The sequence below is a fragment of the Acomys minous genome, assembly GCF_964271855.1.
Source record: "Acomys minous genome assembly, chromosome: 5".
In the NCBI taxonomy this organism is placed as follows: domain Eukaryota; kingdom Metazoa; phylum Chordata; class Mammalia; order Rodentia; family Muridae; genus Acomys; species Acomys minous.
The window spans coordinates 104,013,992-104,032,799 of NC_140494.1; the positions used below are offsets into that span (position 1 = coordinate 104,013,992).

The 18,808-nt window shown below is 45.4% G+C and overlaps 1 protein-coding gene across 2 annotated transcripts in view; it reads right to left on the reverse strand.

Moving 5' to 3' along the window:
- CBL (Cbl proto-oncogene) overlaps window positions 1-12,495 on the reverse strand; it is an 84,105-nt gene extending 71,610 nt beyond the window's left edge. The window contains exon 1 of one of the 2 annotated variants that reach the window (XM_084783597.1): window positions 12,062-12,495. In XM_084783597.1, coding sequence (XP_084639723.1) covers window positions 12,062-12,253 — 192 coding nt within the window. In that variant the 5' untranslated portion in view covers window positions 12,254-12,495. Of the gene's footprint in view, window positions 1-6,987; window positions 8,210-12,061 lie in introns of those variants that run through there. The other variant, XM_084783598.1, reaches the window with a different exon arrangement.
- Window positions 12,496-18,808: the final 6,313 nt, after the last annotated feature.

Consider the following 18,808-nt stretch of genomic DNA (forward strand, 5'->3'; position numbering starts at 1 on the left):
TTCTAAGGGCAAGAGCTTTTACTTGTTGTCTTCTTAGCTGTGACTATGGTTTTCAGAACAAAAGTGTAATACTCAATAAATATTCTGAAAATATTCTGTTTCACAATACTTACATAAAATAATTTCTTATTTTTTTTCTCCATAGACTTCGACCTGAACGTAAACAGCACTTTCTAGATTATACATGATGTGTGTATATATACATGTGGAGGCCACGACAACCTCAGGTTTCATCCTGCTCAGACAGTCTCTCACTGGCCTGGGTCTCAACAAGTAGGCTAGGCTGGCTTGGCAGTGAGTTTCAGGGATACTCCTGTCTCTCTAGCCCGGCACCACAGTGCTGGCTCCTTCCAGGGGTGCTGGGGCTCAGGTTCTGCTTCTCATGTGTATGAGCAGAGCACTTCATCGCTAAACTCAGCTCCCAGTGACATACTTTCATCTACAAGTTTTTCTATAAAAGGGAAAAAATTTCAGGGCCTGAGAGCTGGCTCAGCAGGTAAAATTGCTAGCCACACAAGTGTGACAACCTGAGTCCCACTCCTGGGACACACATGAAAAGCCAGATCCAGTGCTGCGCATCTGTAATCCTAGAGCTCTTACGGCAAGAAGGGAGGTGGAGACAGAGCTGCCCAAGGCTCCTGGGCCAGCTGGTCTGGAGTTGACAGAGCAGCAGAAGACAGACTGCCTCTCAACAGGGAGGAAAGCCAAACCCAGCTCCCAAAAGCTGTCCTGACCTCCACATGCACTCACAAACACTACACACATGGTTTTTTAAAGGAACGAACGCTATACTGCAAAAGCAAATGTCTTTTAAGTGGAGCTATACATAGAACAGTGTAAAACTTTAGTGCACTTTTGCACAGTCGCTCTTGCTCACAGGAAGCACAGTAGGAAAGGTCAGAGTCCCAGGGTCTGGGATCTAGTCTGGTGGCTTCAGACATTAATTACACATACATGAGCACGGATAATGACTCATCTTTCTGAACTTCAGTTTAGTCTGTAAATGTAAGCATTCTAAAGTCTCTTAAAATATCAATGTTAGCCAGACGTGGCTATGTTAGTCAAGGGTAACACACAAGGTTAACACACATGTAATCCCAGCACTTAGGGAGGTAAAGGCAGGAATATCAAAATTTCAAGGCCACCTCAGTTACAAGACACTCTGTCTCAATAAAACAAAAACAAAAACAAAGAAAGGGCTGGGGAGATGGCTCAGTGGTGAAAAGCGCTTACTATTCAACTCTCAACACCCATGTCAGGTGGCTTCCAACTACCCCTAACTCAATCTGCAAGGGAATGCCTGGCTCTGGCTCTCGAGGTCACCCCATTCACATGCACAAGCATACATGCATACATGCATGCATACATACATGTAATTAAAAATAATAAAAATACTTTACAAAAAAAATAAAACCCACAGAAACTTCAAATGATAGAAAGTTCAAGCTGAGCCGGGTGGTGGTGGTACACGCCTTTAATCCCAGCACTTGGGAGGCAGAGGCAGGCGGATCGCTGTGAGTTCAAGGCCAGCCTGGTCTACAAAGCAAGTCCAGAATAATCAAGGCTACATAGAGAAACCCTGTCTCGAAAAACCAAAAATGAAAAAAAAAAAAAAAGAAAGAAAGTTCAAGCTGGCTTGACGGAGCACAACCTGCCACCCCAGCACAAGGAGGTAGAGAGAGATCGCAGTGTGTATGCACCTGTCTCAAAACCGAGCCCTACCATCTCAGAACTGGAGGAAGGAACAGTTTCACAAGTGTAAACACACAGGGAAGCTTTTATAGAAAAGCAACTCATGACTGAATTCCAGAAACAAATCTACAACCTATACTTTTCACAGAAACCTACTATTGCTCAATAATTTAGGGCCCAAGAGAAAAAAGCCTTTTTTCTAGCTACTATTCTCCAACACTGATTTATCAAAACCCCATTCAGACTCTAGAATTGTAATTATATTATTTTTATCAAATGCTACCCAACAGCACATTGCAAATACAGTGCCACTTACAATTCACTACCAATCTCTTCACTTTCATTTATCACATCAGCTAAAAAGAAAAATACATTCAATATAAAATGACATGTTCTGACAACTTAACCATACTTTATGGGTAAGTTTTTACACATACTCTATTTTTAAAGGGAAAAACATAACTGTCCAGAATTAATCAGTGTAACTTTCAAACCAAATGCTAACCTGAATGAGAGATTAAATAACAAAAACTTTTGGGTGCCACCACAATGCAACTTCGGCTTAAGACATTAAAGGAGTCCCACTGCCAAACCTCTTGTCTCCTTAGGGAGTAAGGAGAGGTCTGGCTCAAGATCTCTAAGAGAGACTTAAAACACATCACAGAGCCGGGCTGTTAACTCAGACAGTTTTTTTCTAAGAACATTCCTAAAGAAATACTTGGAAGCTGTGCATTGTAGTGTGTGGTTTTAATCAACACTTGGAGGCAGAGGTAGGAGATCAGCCTTGGTTTGCATAATGGGTTCTAAGCCAACCCAAGATAAATGATGCTAGCCATTAATACACGCACTGCTCTTGCAGAAAAGCCAAAATGTTTCCCAGCACCAAAGGAGGCAGCTAAGAACCACCTGTAACTTCAGCTCCAGGAAATCCAATTGTCCTCTTCTGGGTTTCATGTGTACACAAGAACACATGCACACACAACACACACACAAACAAGCATGTACTCATACTAACACACACACATTAAATTACAAAAGTAAAGTTTAAAAGAAAAAAAAAAACTTGGAAATTAGACCAGGAAATGGTAGCTTACACTTCTAAGCCCAGTATCTAGGAAGGAAAAAAAAAAAAAAGTCAGTAGTTTAAGGCCAGTCCAAAAGTGAGGCCCTATGTCAAAACAATACGGAAAACCTTGTAAGTGTAACAAATTTGTAAAAGAAAAAGGATTCTTTAAAAATCCCACTGTTTCAGCCAGACAGTGGTGGCATAGGACTTTAATCCCAGCACCTGGAAAGCAAAGGCAGGTGGACCTTTAGGAGTTCAAGGCCAGCCTGGTCTACAAAGCAAGTTCTAGGACAGCCAAGGCTACACAGAGAAAGCTTGGGATTTTTTTTTGGGGGGGGGGGTGTCCCACTGTTTCTTTTTACAAAAAGTATATTTTAAGTATGTATTACTTTCATAATTTAAGATACCATACTAGCATGTCTTTAACAGAAAATTAAATTCAAGTTTTTCTAGATAAAAGCAACTGTGGTATGGAGCCTTGCTACATCAAGTATGCTCCCTAGACCACAGTGGATGATGGTCAGCAATGCAGAGCTGCAGGCCCCACTGCAGGCCTACCAGATTCTTTCATTTAACAAGCCCCCAACCCTAGGTGGTCTAAACTGCTAAACTTTGAAGATTACTAGCTCACCAGTTCAAGAGCCACTTGAAAAGGAAAGGAGCTGGAGAAAATACCTCAGTTGGTAAAGTGCTTACCTTGCAAGCATGAAGACTGGAATTCAACCTACCCAAATCCACATGAAAGCATCAATCAACAACAAAAACAGGCGTAATCACTGGGGAGGCAGAAACAGGCAGACACTTGGAGCTAGCTGGGATTGCATAATGTAGCTAGCCTAGCCTACTTGGCCAATTCCAGAATCAAAGGAAAAGTGGAAGGTGTCCAAGGAATGAATGACACCCTGGGCTGTCCTCTGGCCTGCAAGCACACAAGCCTGCACATGCTCACACACATTCAGTGACATGTAAAATGTTCTTTCTTTTTTAAAGATTTGTTTATTTATTGTGTATACAATGTTGTGCCTGCATGTACACCTGCATGCCAGAAGAGGGCAGCAGATCTCATTATAAATGGTTGTGAGCCACCATGTGGTTGCTGGAACTGACCTCAGGACCTTTGGAAGAACAGCCAGTCCTCTTAACCTCTGAGCCATCTCTCCAGTCTGTAAACTTTTCTTAATGCACATTAAGCTATTATGTAGAGTATTTTGAGATGTCTTGAGTTATAAAGAGATGTGAAATTATAAAATACTCCAAGATAAAAAGAATGATTAGTTACTGATCCTTGGTTGTGTCACTGTTGGTCTGGAGTAAATGTTCAGCTAGACAGCATTTACACAGTATTCTCAAGGCTTTGAGTTTCATCTCCAGTACCAGAAGTGAAGAAAAGCAAAAGGGAGCAAATGCTAAAAACTTTAACAATCCACTAGTCAGTAATGCAGCAAACGTCTCAAAGATGATGCTCTCCATCAAAGTTCTTAGAGCCACTTAGGACACAGGACATGGGGAGGAGGAATGGACCCTCAGTCCTTCAGGAGAGGGCATGGGAATAATGAAGAGCTCTGTGTTTTGTTCTACACATTTTATGATTCATTAGTTGTGTTTTTCCTCTTATTTCTTTTCTTTGGCGGGGGTGGGGGGTGGGAAGGCAGTTTCAAGACAAGGTTTCTGGCTGTCCTGGACTCACTTTGTAGACCAAGCTAGCCTCAAACTCACAACAATCCACCTGCCTCTGCCTCCCAAGTGCTGTGATTACAGGCATGTACCACCACGCCCGGCTACATTTTTCTTTTTCTCAAAAAGGTGCTACAGAACCAAAGTGCTATTCAAAACAGATTTAAAGAAGAAAGTAGTCCTGAGATGGTACCTCCACGCCTATGACCGAATGCTTGAGAGGCTAAGTAGGAGGATTGCTCAAAGTCTGAGGCCAGCCTGGGCTACACAGCAAGGTCCTATCCCAAACAAAACAAATTGGAGAAGTTTGGACCCAATCCTATCCAATGGAGGACCAAAGAATTAGCCTTGTTTAAAGTCGCCTTCCAGTGGGCATGGTAGCACACCCCTTTAATCCCAGCACCCAAGAGGCAGAGGCAGGAGGATCACTGTGAGTTTAAGGCCAGCCTGTCTGCAAAGAGAGTTCCAAGGCAGCCAGGGCTACACAGAGAAACCCTGTCTCAAAAAAAAAAAAACAAAAAACAAAACAAAAAAAACCAAAAAACTTGCCTTCCATGCAGACCTAAGCCAGAGGGAAGGGAGCAAGCAGTCACAGTTCAGATCCTGTGGCTCAGACTCAAGTGCTTCTTACCCAACATGCCACTCTAAAAGCTACAGAGAAAGAAGATCCAGAGTCACTATTGAGTCCCTGTGTCATCAGTGTTGTCATGTCCTGTCCCCACCCCAGCACCCTAGTCCCTGGTGGACCCCAAGACTCTGAGCATGCTGAGCGAGCACAGTGCCACTGAGCTACAGCCCCAGCCCACCACTGTTTACTTCTGCGGCTGTTCTCACCAGTGCCTGGGTTCCCCAGAGGTATGTAGCACAAATGCCATTATTAGACCCCTTTCCCCTTTTGGACGCTGCTGTAGGAAGGAGCAGTGTGGGGGACAGCTCGAGGCTGCCTTCCAGTGCTCCTTGCTGACTACTCCCACCTATTTCCTTCCAGCACAAAATGTGCTAATCATGAAAACACTTCACAATGACTTGCTTGTTACAATCCCCCTGGTAACAAACCTAATGTACATCACAATTAACAACTTTAGAATCTGTGATTAAAATTTAGGCTCTGTTTTCAAACTAAAACTCAATCTGCTTTTCTTTCAATGTTCCAGGTTAATCATTAAGGAAGTATTTTTTTTCACAGTATTGTATATATTTGAATACAGTATGAATGCTACTAAGGGCGGAGACTGAGGACCAATTTGATCATGATTTATCAGTTTATTATATGTACACTGCCAGCTAACAACCTATTAAAAACAAATTTTCCTATACTAAGAGCCATCAAAAAGTTTAGCCTTAACTTAAGCCTACTTTTAAATTTTTTTTGTTGTTGTTTTTTGTTTTTTGTTTGTTGAGACAGAGTTTCTCTGTGTTGCCTTGGCTAAACACTTTGTAGACCAGGCTGGCTTACAGAGATTCACCTGCCTCTGTCTCCCAGAGTGCTGGGATTACAGGCATGGGCCACCAGGCCTGGTTTATGCCATCATTTACTCATTTTTTTTTTTTCGAGACATGGTTTCTCTGTGTAGCCTTGGCTATCCTGAACTTGCTTTGTAGACCAGGTGGGCCTTGAACTCACAGAGATCTGCCTGCCTCTGCATTTCTGAGTGCTGGGATTACAGGCATATGCCACTGCACCTGGCTACACAAAGACACCATGTCTCAAAAAAAGTAAAATTAAAAATGGTAAAAAGTAGCGGGGTATGGTGGTACACGCCTCTAATCCCAGAGGCAGAGGCAGGCAGATTGGATTGATGTGAGTTTGAGGCCAGCCTAGTCTATAAAGTGAGTCCCGAATAGCCAAGGAAACACAGAGAAACCCTATGTCAAAACACCAAAAAAAAAAAAAAAAAAAAAAAAAAAGGTAAAAAGTGCTAGGTGGGGTTGTGTACACCTGGTGAGGGGCAGGAGGTGGTCTGAGGCAAAAGATCACTCTGATTTCTAAACCAGCCTGGGCAGCACAGCGAGTCCTTGTCTCATCTCGTCCCCTACCTGGGAATGGTAAATGCCAACATGGACAACATTAATTAAGTGTAATGGGAAAATAATGTGTACACTCATCCATGTTCACCACACAAAGTAACCAACACACATAATTTGAAGAACCACTAACCCCAAATTAAAAATAGCCAGGCATGGTAGCACATGTCTGTAGCCCCAGCACTTGGGGAGGCTAAGGTAAAAGGGCTGAAAGTTCAAGGCCAGCCTGAACTACAGTGAGGTCCAGAGTTCCATACCAGCCAAAGCTATCTAATCAGACTGTCTTGGAGAGGAGTAGCTAACAATTATTTCACTGAGGGGTACTTGTTAAACACTGCCTTACTATCATTTGAGGGAATGATGGCTTCACAGGATGAGGGCCAGGCTGGGAGTGCCCACTGAGAACCTACACAGGTCTCTCTCTAAATACAATCATGATTGTTACAAAGGCATCTCGAGGGTCTTATTGCTGTCTGAACATTAGACTGCACTCACACAAACCTGGAGAGTATAATTAGTCAGATGCTTACTCCTGATTACAGTAAGTGCTGCTGTAAACACGGCATCGACAAGGCTGCTTCCACTTTAACACTGCACGTTGTTTCACTGTTAACTTCTCACTGGAAGGAACACATACGCTAAAATGATAAAAACTGTAGTCTAGTAAACGTTATACATAAACCAGTAACAGTCACCCGTCATCATTACCAAGTATTATGCAATGTAGGGACCACATGTGCCATAATTCTGTGACTGGCCTCACAAAGGGGAGTGTATCAGCACATCAAATAGGACAGCAGTTGTGTTGTTCTATGACGTTTAGTAATTGATCCATTTGTATCTTTTGAGACCAGCACAATCTATTGCTCTGTGACTGACAATGTCATTTTAGCCCCACTATAGGCGGCCTCTGTGACCAAGATCTGAATGTGCACCTGAGAAGGAAGAAGAACTTATGATGCCTTAGGAAGTAGGTTAATGCTGGACTCCAAGTCAGGAAATTACTTAACCTCTGACCCTAACTACTTTTACCTATAAAACAAGGATGATACCAATAAAGAGCTATGGTAAGAAATAAATTTATTGTGGCTAAAATAAATTATTCCACAACAAAACAAAAACAAGTAAACTAATTCCCATCCGCAGACTTTTTCTTTTCAGTTAGTTCCTTTGGGACATACAAGCAACTACCTATACACTACCATTACTATACAGGATCCCCTGAGCAGTGTAACAGACGGGTAGCTTACATAGCTTGCAAATGCTTTCTATATGGAGTTTACAAGCTTCAGAGGCTGTCTAACATGGTGGCCTTTGGTTATAACCCCAGCAGTAAGGAGGCTGAGGCAAGAGGACTACAGAAAGTTGGAGGCCAATCTAGTATACAAACAAACAAAAACTATAGTAGGGCTCAAGAGAAAAAATAACAACAAAAGGCCAGGTGTGGTGGGACGCCTTTAATTCCAGCACATGGCAAACAGAGATAAGGCGCTTCATGTGAGTTCCTGGTCAATGAGACCTCATCTAAAAAAGAAAAATAAATAGGGGCACAAGCATCAGAGGTTAAGATAAACCCAGAACAAATACGTCTCTAAGAGACTCCAGGTCACTCTAGACATACTTTAGCAGTCACTTATCATTTCCAGTCTCCTGGAGTGTGTGAACTTAACACCTACCACCTGCCTGAAACTCAGCAGACAAATCTAACAGAAGGAGTCAAGGGAGAAGGAAGGAGGAAAAAGCAGTCAGTCCAACAGGACATGCTGAAGACGAAGACATCTTACTTCCAAAGTATACTAATTTACCCAATGCTCTTTTGGGAGTGGGGAGCAGGTAGAGCCAAGGAAAGATCTGCACCTATTTCGTGTGTGTGTGTGTGTGTGTGTGTGTGTGTGTGTGTGTGTGCGGCGCGCGCATTGTGTTCAGAGGACAACTTGCAGGGCCTGGTTTTCTCCTTCCACTTTGTGTGTCCTGAGGCTCACACTAACTTAGCAGTAAGTATCTTTACCTGCTAAACCATCTCACTGCCCCAAGATAATCCTTTTTTTAAAAAAAACTTCTTTTAAATTAAAAAACAGAAAGCTGGGGCTGAAGAGATGGCTCACAGGTTAAGAGCACTGGCTGCTCTTCCTAAGGTCCTGAGTTCAATTCCCAGCAACCACATGGTGGCTCACAACCATCTATAATGAGATCTGGTGCCCTCTTCTGATGTACAGGTGTTACATGTGAACACAACATTGTATACATAATAAATAAATCTTTAAAAAACAAAACAAAACAGAAAGCGATGTGTGGTGGTTGCTGCTTGTAATCCAGGAGGACTGCTCTTAGCTCAGGCAGCCTGGGCTACAGCGACACCTAAGGTCCCACCAATCCTACCACTACAGAGGGGGAAGGTTAAAGCCTGCAAGACTGCATATGCCAAGAATGTCTGCAAGCCAACAATCATTTTTTTTTGTTTTAAAACATCAAAATAGGATTAAGCATGTTAACCAGCAAGACCAAAGTATTGACTATCCTTCCCTTTCCTGGGAATGTCTGCCAGTCTGCTATACTTTACAATGACATTTTACATCTCACTACATTAAATGTCTTGGCAAAATTTACATGTGAGTTTTCTTTCCATCCTCTCTTCCCTGCCTAGTCTTTAGTGTACTAGCCAATTTCTTTATAGAGAAATAATTCTGCAAGCATTTATTACAATATCCTGGTAAAGCAGGGGGCAGGACTAACAACCAAAAAAGTTGGTCATGTCCATTTTTGTTTAAGGGCTGTTCTAATACAAGCATTTTCCCCCCAACAAGTTTAAGTACCACTCGACTAAGCAAACTAGGCCCATGTTGAGCAAAGGCCACAGCTTACATCAGCTGCAGGCATCCAAAAACAAGGAAAGAAGCAGACCTCCAGTCTCCAGCGATAACTCATTCAACCGACTAGTAGCAGGATGCAGTAACATACATCTAACCCTTACAAGAACAAAATGACAACTCAGGACTCACTACATAATTCCATATATCACAAAGATGCAGTAAGGAGCTGGAGAGATGGCTCAGCGGTTGAGAGCACTTACTGCTCTTGGCACAAGACCAGGGTTCAATTCCCACAACCTGCACAGAAGTTCACAATAGTCTGTTACTCCAGTTCCTGGGGACTCAGACTCCTCCTGGCCCTCTCATAGGCAGCGGGCAGGGATGCATATAGATACAAGCAAGGAAAACACTCAAACGCATGAAGCAAAAAGAATACAGTGACCCCATTAAGACTTTAAAGCTGGGGGGGGGGGGGGGGGGAGCAAGATGGCAAAACTCCAAGGGTGAAGATGTTTCGACCTAGCAAGCATTAGGTAAGTATTAAGTAATAATACGAAGTATTAAGACAATCTGGAAGTCTGAAAAGTGGTACAAACCTGTGGGCCTAGCGTAAGAAAGGACTAAGCTTTCATATCAGCACAGTGAGTGTTATGGGACACATGGCTGAGACCATCCTCAGAGACAAGCAGTAAAGAACAAAACCCCTTGCCTTCCAGACTAGAATAGAAAAGCTAGACGCCTACGGTCCCGGAAAATACCAAAAAGCTAAACACAGTTTCAACCAAAACTTTGAGACCGTAAGTGATTAAACATCTCTAGAAAAATTCAGAAGTCAACACTCTCAAGTGATGAAAGCAAGGGAGGGTTCATTTGGGCTAGCATGGAGAACAGGACCAGCTATAATCTATCACTAGCAGAAACACCATTTTAAAGTTCAGTGTTTTAAGGAAGTCACTAATCAGGATCACTCTGATACAGTGAACCCACTCCATGTCCTACATGGGAAACTAACTGGAAATGAAACTGTTTCTAAACCAGAAGTCCAACAGTTAAGCTCCCAAAATGTACACCTACAAACTTCAGATTGTAAAGACATTCGGTATTTTTTAAGATGTCAATACATGGATCTAGAATCTAGGCTGAGGCAGAAAGATTGCTGCGAGTTCCAGACTGGCCTGAGATACAATGTGAAAGCTTGTCCCAAAAAACAAACAAGGGTTCATTCCCCAGGATCTCCGGGCAGCTTAGTCTATATTGGGGCTGGAGAGATGGTACAGTGGTTAACAGCACTGTTCATGCATAAGACCCAGGTGTGGCTTACAACAATCCATAACTCCAGGTCCAGGGGAGCCAACATCTTAACTCCAGGGTACTGCATGCATGTGGTGCACAGCCATACATGCACACAGAACACCCACAAACGAAATTAATAAAATAAATTTTAAAAAAAGAAAAAGAAACAAACAAGATATCAGCACATCTTTGTGGTGGTTTTTAAATTTCCGCAAAACACACACACACACAATCAACATACTTATGTCATTAATTACAATACCAATCGAGACCAGGGAGGGGGCTCCCAACAATTCAAATTACTTAATGTTGGGAAAAATTAGGCCTGGAAAAGTGGCTCTGAAACCACTGGTATGCAGCGCAAGAGTGTTAATTCTCACATAGGACTTGTTAAGCATTTATATAGCAGTTACATTAGCCAAATGCTTCTTAATAATTTTATTGGCTGTTTCTAGTCCAAAACAACCCATGGAGAACTTTACAGAAGAGGAACCTGGGCCCAGAGAGGAACCAAAGAAAACCAAATTTACCCTGGAGGAAATAACACCACTCACTTACATGCCAGATGCTCCTAATCACATTGATCTGCAGTAAGAATTTTGAAAAATTAATGACTATGGTAAGAATCAAGGAAACAGAGCACTGAATTCTAACAAAATGTTAAGAGATTGTGTCTCCACGTTTAAGTACTTGAGCCAATAAGACTACATTATACAGACACAACTAGAAGGAAGTAAGATTCTCTCCAACGACAGACTTAAAGGGCTAAACGTAAAACGGCAGCCCTAGCCCCGCACCTGATTTTAAAATGGTTATCAAAGGGGTCCTGAAATAACAGGCAGAGAGGCCCGTTACAGAAACCAACCACCACAGCCCAGTTAAAGCACAGAGCACAGGGAGGAAGTTCTCTACAAGTCAGACTGCAATTTCGTACGCTCGGTCAGTCCACCTTTCGAAACATAATGGTTCTAACCAGAACTTGTGGTTTGACCAGTGTCTATCTCAGCAGCAGCAATGGATTACATACAACACTTTGCAAGACAAAAAAAAAAAAAAACCTTAAGCCATCCTTCCCTGCCCCCATTTAACCCACCTCTTTTCTTTGATCTTCGCTTTACATCTTAATGAGAAAAAACTATAAGCTCACCCAGACCGCAGTCAGTCCCGCCCGCCGCCTCCTGACCCCAGGTCCCTCACTTAGGGCGACTCCTCTTCCAACCTGGAGCCCTGGCCGGCAGACCAACACACATCCCTCAGGCCCACCTCCCGGGGCCCACTCGGCGACCCACATCACATCCCCAAGCTCCGCACCCCCATCGCACTTCCGCCCGGGTGGCGCGGTGACCAGCCCTCCCCCCAGCCCCCACCCCATCTTTGTCTGGCTCCCCCACACCTCAACGTTCCCAACTGCCAACGGCAACCTTCCCTCCCTCCCTCTCCCCCCCTCCCCTACCGCCCACGCCCACCCGGCGCCGCGCGCGCCCGCCCGCAGGCCGCTCACCTTGTCCATGAGCTTCCAGCACTTCTCCACCATCTTCTTGTCCACCGTGCCGGGAGGGTGCGGGCTGAGGTGGTGGTGGTGGTGGTGGTGCGGCTGGAAGGCGTCCTTCATGAGCCCGATCAGGCCGCCCGCGCCCGAGCCCCCAGAGCCACCGCCGCCTGCGCCCGAGCTCTTCTTCACGTTGCCGGCCATGGCCAGCGGAGGGTCGGGAGCCCGCTCGGCCGCGAGCTGGGGAAAAGGAGCGGGCCGAGAAGGAGGGGCCTCTCCGGCAGCCACCGCCGGGCGCTCTCAGCCGAGGGAGTGAGAGGGAGGCGCCCGGCCTGAGGCGCGCCCCTGCGCGGGCGCGAGCGCGGGCGCGCGCGCCGGAGACCGGCAAGCACGGGACTCCGCGGCGAGCACCCCTCCTCGCCTCCCCCCCAAACTCGCTCGCGCCCGAGCTCGCGAGCACCCGCGTGCCCAGCCGCTCCCGGAAAGCCTCCAGCACGTTTCCGCGCCCACTGCTCCCGCCCCGACCCTCGGGGATGGGGCGTGGCCACCCGGGGCGGAGCCCCAAGAGGAAACTGGGTGCCTGCGCCCTCTGCTGGAGAAGGGAGGGATGGAACGAAAGAGGTGGGGTCCAAGGTAGAACCTGCGCACTAGACAGAAGCCCTGCGGCCCATGTTCTTTGTGGAGACTCGGCTTGTTGTTGCCTCAGGGAGTGAGTCGTTGCTATGCTCGGATTAAGACAGGTAGGGGTGCGCTGTGAGTTCGAGGCCAGCCTCAGTTTCCAAAGCGAGTCCAGGACAGCTAAGGCTACGCAGAGAAACGCTGTCTTGAAAAACAAAACAAATCAAGACAGGTAGGGGTGGAAGGAGTCTTCCCGACAAATGTGGAAGTTGAGCTTCGAGTTATCTGCTTCATACTGTGGGAAAACGGAGAATGCCAAGGTTTTTATTTTTGTGGTGCTTGGAATTGAACCTGCGACCTCACACATGCTAGCCAAACACTCCACCTTGAGCTATCCCCCTACACCAGGGTCATGTTTCACCACGTAGCCCTGGCTGCCTTGGAATTTGCTATGTAGACCAGCATAGGTGGCTTTGAACTCATGCAGACTCACATGCTTCTACCTAGCCCCGAGTGCTGAGATTAAATTTTTCCTTGGCCCAAGCGTGTTAGTACATGCCTTTTTTTTTTTTTTTAAGACGGGGTTTCACTATGTTATCTTGGCTGTCCTGGACTTGCTTTGTAGACCAAGTGATCCACCTGCCTCTGCCTCCTGAGTGCTGGGATTGTAGGCTTGCACCACTGCGCCCCGGCAGTACATGCCTTTTAATCCCAGCACTTGGGACGCAGAGGCAGGAGAATCTCTGTGAGTTCAAGCCAGCCTGCTCCAGCTAGTTCAAGACAGCCGGGGCTACACAGAGAAATCCTGTCTCAAGGGAAAACACAAACACACACACACAGATCTCCTTGGTGTTTATAACTGGCAGAGAATGGGAAGAAGGCTGCTACAACTTTTGCAGCCTGATTAGGCCCCTTGAAAGGCTTAAGGTTTGGGGAGTCGAGTCTCAAGTGCCTCTCCTTTTTTTTTTTTTTTCTCTGAAGAGCAGTTCCTTTTCTGAGAACTGACTGAATATGTATTTTAAAGATTCTATTGCTCAGCGGAATGCACTGCCAGCAGAGGCCCCGCCCACAGAAGCTGTGAGACAGCTGTGAGCGCTGGCCACTTGCACACAGGGAACAGAAATTCAGCTCCCAGTCGCCTCCACTTCCTTATCTTCAAGCATCATCTGAAGAACTTTGAAAATAGGGACTTCTTTTCCAAAGGAGGAAGTGCCCTGCCTTGATTTGCTAATAAAAAAAAAAAATTAGCTCCAAAGCCCCATAGTGCCATTAAAGTACTAAGTTCTGCGCTATCTCTGTCTCTTGGCTCGGCCACCAAGGCCGTGGCTGGTAGGTTGTTGAGTTTATCCGGTAGCTCAAGCGAGGAAATGTCTCTGAACTCCAGAGCTCTTCAGTCTCACAACTTTGGTTTGCAAACTGGTCCTCTACAACATTTCTGAATCTTTATTACCATTTCCTGTCAGTAGACTTGCCCTTTTATCAGTTTCTTTGTTTTGGTTTTGTTGGTGCTGATGGCTTTGGGGGTTGTTGTTTTGAGACAGGGTTTCTCTGTGTAGCCTTGGCTGTCCTGGACTCTCTTTGTAGACCAGGCTGGCCTCAAAATCACAAAGATCCTCCTGCCTCTGCCTCCCAATTGCTGAGACTAAAGGCGTGCGCACCCAGCCTTTTATCATTTTCTACCTAGAAAGAAAAAAAAAAATAGTAATTTAGCAAAGAAAAATCTAAGCAACATTCTAAAATTACTGTGAAACTTTCTAAGGCCTGTGCCACCTCCCTGGCTGCAGGCCTTCCTTCTGACCCCCGTGGGATATTGACACCTTTCTCACGGACACTGTCAGTTCATCCTGTCACCATACAGTTCCTAAAGTGTCGCCGGAGAGAAGCACACACATGAACTGAACTTTTAAATTCTCCCCAGTGTTGCATCTGTAATAAAATACACAGTGACAATCTTGCTCCTAGTTGTAAATGACTCCATGATACATAGATCCCTATGGTGGGTAGCTTACCAAGTCACAAAATAAAACAGGCCCGTTTTCATCCCCATTGCTGAGGGTATTCCCTCTGCCTGGAGTATGCTTCTAAGATGCAAGTCATTCTTCAAGAGCCAGGCACTGGTGGCGCACGCCTTTAATCCCAGCACTCGGGAGGCAGAGGCAGGCAAATCGCTGTGAGTTCGAGGCCAGCCTGGTCTACTAAATGAGTCCAGGACAGCCAATGCTACACAGAGAAACCCTGTCTTGAAAAAAAAAAATCATTCTTCAAAAATCAGGCTAATTGGGCAGTGTTGGCACCATGCCTTTGATCCCAGCACTTGGAAGACAGAGGCTGGTGGATCTCTGTGGGTTCAAGGCTGGCCTGGTCTACAAAGTGAGACCAAGATAGCCAAGGCTACACCCTAACCCTACCTCGAAAAACCAATAAATAAATATTTCTAGTTTGTGTTATCGTCAGCAAAGTCTACATAGAAAGCGTTGGGATTACACAGCAACATTTTGTTTATGCTGTAGCAGGCATATTTCTGTTTGTTTCCTGTTTGGTTTGTTTCCTGCAACAAAGAGTTCACTGAGCACCAGCACGGAATCATTAGGAAGAGGCAACTTCTGAAATTCCAGCAAAAGTCTTCTTTGCACTGTAATGGCAGCCGTTAAGTGCTTGTTAGAATTCACTTTGTACACAGCACCACCCATAGCAGCATCTAATCCCAATGTCATTTCTATCCCACAACGCTCACTTCTGGCTCATGTGGAGGCTGCCCACTGTCCCATAACCGTAGGAAAGGTGGAAGATTTCCCGGAAGCCTGAGCCCCCGTCATGGCGCTTTGCCATTGGCCTTGACTGCCGATTTCCTGGGAGAAACAGAGCTATCACCATGAACAAAAGACTGAAAGCCTAGTTCATCTCCCAGGCAGAGCCGGGTGTGGTGGCGCACACCTTTAACCCCAGAACTCGGGAGGCAGAGGCTGGTGGATCTCTGTGAGTTCGAGGCTAGCCTGGTCTACAAAGCAAGTCCAAGATAGCCAAGGCTAACACAGAGAAACCCTGTCTTGAAAAACAAGCAAACAAACAAATAAAAAAAGGAACAAAGAAAAACATCTCCCAGGCAGGAGTCAGCAGTGCCATCTTTATCTTTAGAGGGCTGGATATCCTAACCCTCTCCCTGCCTCTCCCTACCTCTTCCTACCTCTCCCTGCCTCTCCCTACCTCTTCCTACCTATCCCTGCCTCTCCCTACCTCTTCCTACCTCTCCCTGCCTCTCCTTGCCTCTCCCTACCTCTCCCTCCCTCTCCATATCCATCAGTGAAGTGGCCAAGGGCCTAGGAGCTCTTTTCCCCCAGAGGTAATTGAAGAGAGAAGATGAAAGCCACACTATGTTTTGTTTTTTTAATAGCTCAAGATTCAGCCTAGAGAGGATGGGCACGATTTTCTAGTTTCAGAGATTTGAAAGCCACACACCTCCAGGCCTTTGCAGCATTGTCTTCCCTGCTGGGAAGGACACACACACACACACACACACACACACACACACACACACACACACACTCCCACCTGCTTCCACTAAACTCACCAGGCCAATTCCTCCCATCCAACAAGTCTTTCAAGCTTAGCAATCACCCTTCTCGACCCTTCCAGGCATCAGCGAGATAGGCAGGCTCTCCACTCCTGGTGGTAGCTTCCCTGGCCTTGGCTGCCCAGCTATTCTCTCCCGGAAGACAGGACCCTTTGCTGACATACTGATAGAAACAGCCTCAGGTCAGGCAGGGCCTGGGCTTGGAGCTTCATACATATTTACTGAACCCACACCAATCATGTAAAAAAAAATTTTTTTTAAGTGAAAAAATAAGATGCATTGGCCACATCCAAACAGACTTTCTCGCATCCAAACAGACTTTCTCCTATGTAAGTTAATGATAATTCTTTCTTTCTGTGCGGTCAGAGACATCTGCAACCAGGAAAAAAAAAATGTTTATCATCCCTTCATCATAAGCAACTGTTACTTTCTTTTTTCTTTTCTCCCTTCCCCCCACCCCCACCCCCATTTTCCTTTTGAAGACAGGTCTTACTTCCCCCCCCCCCCCATGCTGACATTAAATATCTGGGTCAAAGGGTCCTCCTAGCAGAGCCTCCGGAGTAGCTACGACTCTACAACTGGGTCACTCTGCCCAGCTCACAGTCCCTAATAGGCCAGTGGTTCTTACTCAACTTCTGGGGATCTAAGAGGGCCATGGGGGTCACCTAAGACCATCAGAAAACACAGACATGTACATTAGAGTTCAAAACAATAGCAAAACTACAATTATGAGGTAGCAATAAAAATAATTTTATGGTTGGGGTTACCAAAACACAAGGAACTGTGTTAAAGAGCCACAGCATTAGGAAGGTTGAGACCCACTGCTGTAGCCAAGGCCATTGGATCTCTGATTAGGCTATTTTTCTTTTAATATATGAATAACCAATTCCGTATTTGAATAAAAGTGAGTGCTCATCCCTCCTCTATCTCTCCTCAAATCTCCTGTCTAGATCAGGGTGTGGCGCTGCACACCTTTAACCAGCCCTCAAGAAACAGAGGTAGTTAGAGGCCCTGATCTATACAGTGAGTTCAAGATCAGGGTAAGAAGGCCCCTTTCTCAAAAGTCAAACAAAAGCCCTCCTGGATGGAGCTTTGTTTTGTTTGTTGTAGGCTCAATTATCTTTTTTTTTTTTCTTTTTCTTTTTCTTTTTTCCGAGACAGGGTCTCTCTGTGTAGCCTTGGCTGTCCTGGACTCACTTTGTAGACCAGGCTGGCCTCGGTACCTGCTGCCAAGCTTGATGACCTGAGTTCAATCCCCAAGATCCACATGGAAGGAGGAGAGACTCAACTCCCACAAGTTGTCCTCTGGCCTTCCCATGTACTCTGTAGTACACACACACACACACACACACACACACACACACACTAAATTTAATACAAATTTTTAAGATTTTTGTCGATTAATTTTAATAATCTATCTATGTGTGTACACATAAGTGGGTCTTTTAGGAGAGCAGCAAGCGCCCTTAACTGCTGAGCCACCCTCTCCAGCTCCCAACATAATTTTTTTGTTTTGTTTTGTTTTGTTCAAGACAGGGTTTCTCTGTGTAGCCTTGAATTGTACTGGTCTCGCTCTGTAGACCAGGCTGGCCTCAAACCCACAGCAATCCACCTGCCTCTGCCTCCCAAGTGCTGGGATTAAAGGTGTGCGCCACCACTGCCCAGCCCCCCAACCCCCAAAGAAATTTAACAGACATAAATATGATGAAATGATCTTTCCTAGCATGGCTTCTAAACTGAAGTCAATGGAGAGAGGAGGGAGAACCAAACTTTTCCTCGCGGTTTTCATCTGGCTTGTTTTCAGAAGATGTTCTAGAGATGGGGGTGAATTCCTGAGCATAATGTCATCCTATTCTGGGTTACGTTAGAAACAGTTCTCTTGTGACATATGGCGCTTTTTTACTTCACCTTGACCTCAAACCACATCCTGATCCTGCACCTGAGACTCGGTTGACTGAACATACTTGTAAAATACATGCTCATCTCAGGCATGGGGGGTATAGCTTCCGTTCTGTCATTTCTATTCTCAACGTGTCGTTCCAAGCACCAACATGAGTGACAGCGATTCAGGGAAAGGAGTCCCGAACGAACTCCTGGGAAGGAGAGGGCAGGAGCGCCCACTGCGCTCCAGGGCAGGGAGGGGACATTCTGAAGAAAGAATAAATGAAAATGTGGTGGGGGGAAAAATGAGAAGAAAGATGTTCTCCACGTCCCAGAAGTGTGCATGAGGCTCACCAGCCCTAAGTTACAGGGGCTGTTAAGTATCACAGAGTCGATTATGACAGGCTGGAGATGCGGCTCTGCAGTTAGGGGAGAGTACTGCTCATGCAGAGGGTTCATCTGGTTCCCAGCAGCACATTGATGAACTGCTCACAACCCTGTAATTCCAACTCCAGGGATGCCAATGCTCACTTCCAGCCTCTTTGGGCACTGCACTCACATGCACAAACACACACATGTATAACATAAGTAAAAATTAAAATTAAAGATGTTTCCTAAAATATCTAAAATGCCCGGGGTTAAATAAACACGTGTTGACCTTCTGCTTGCTCTATGCAGGTGGAGGATTT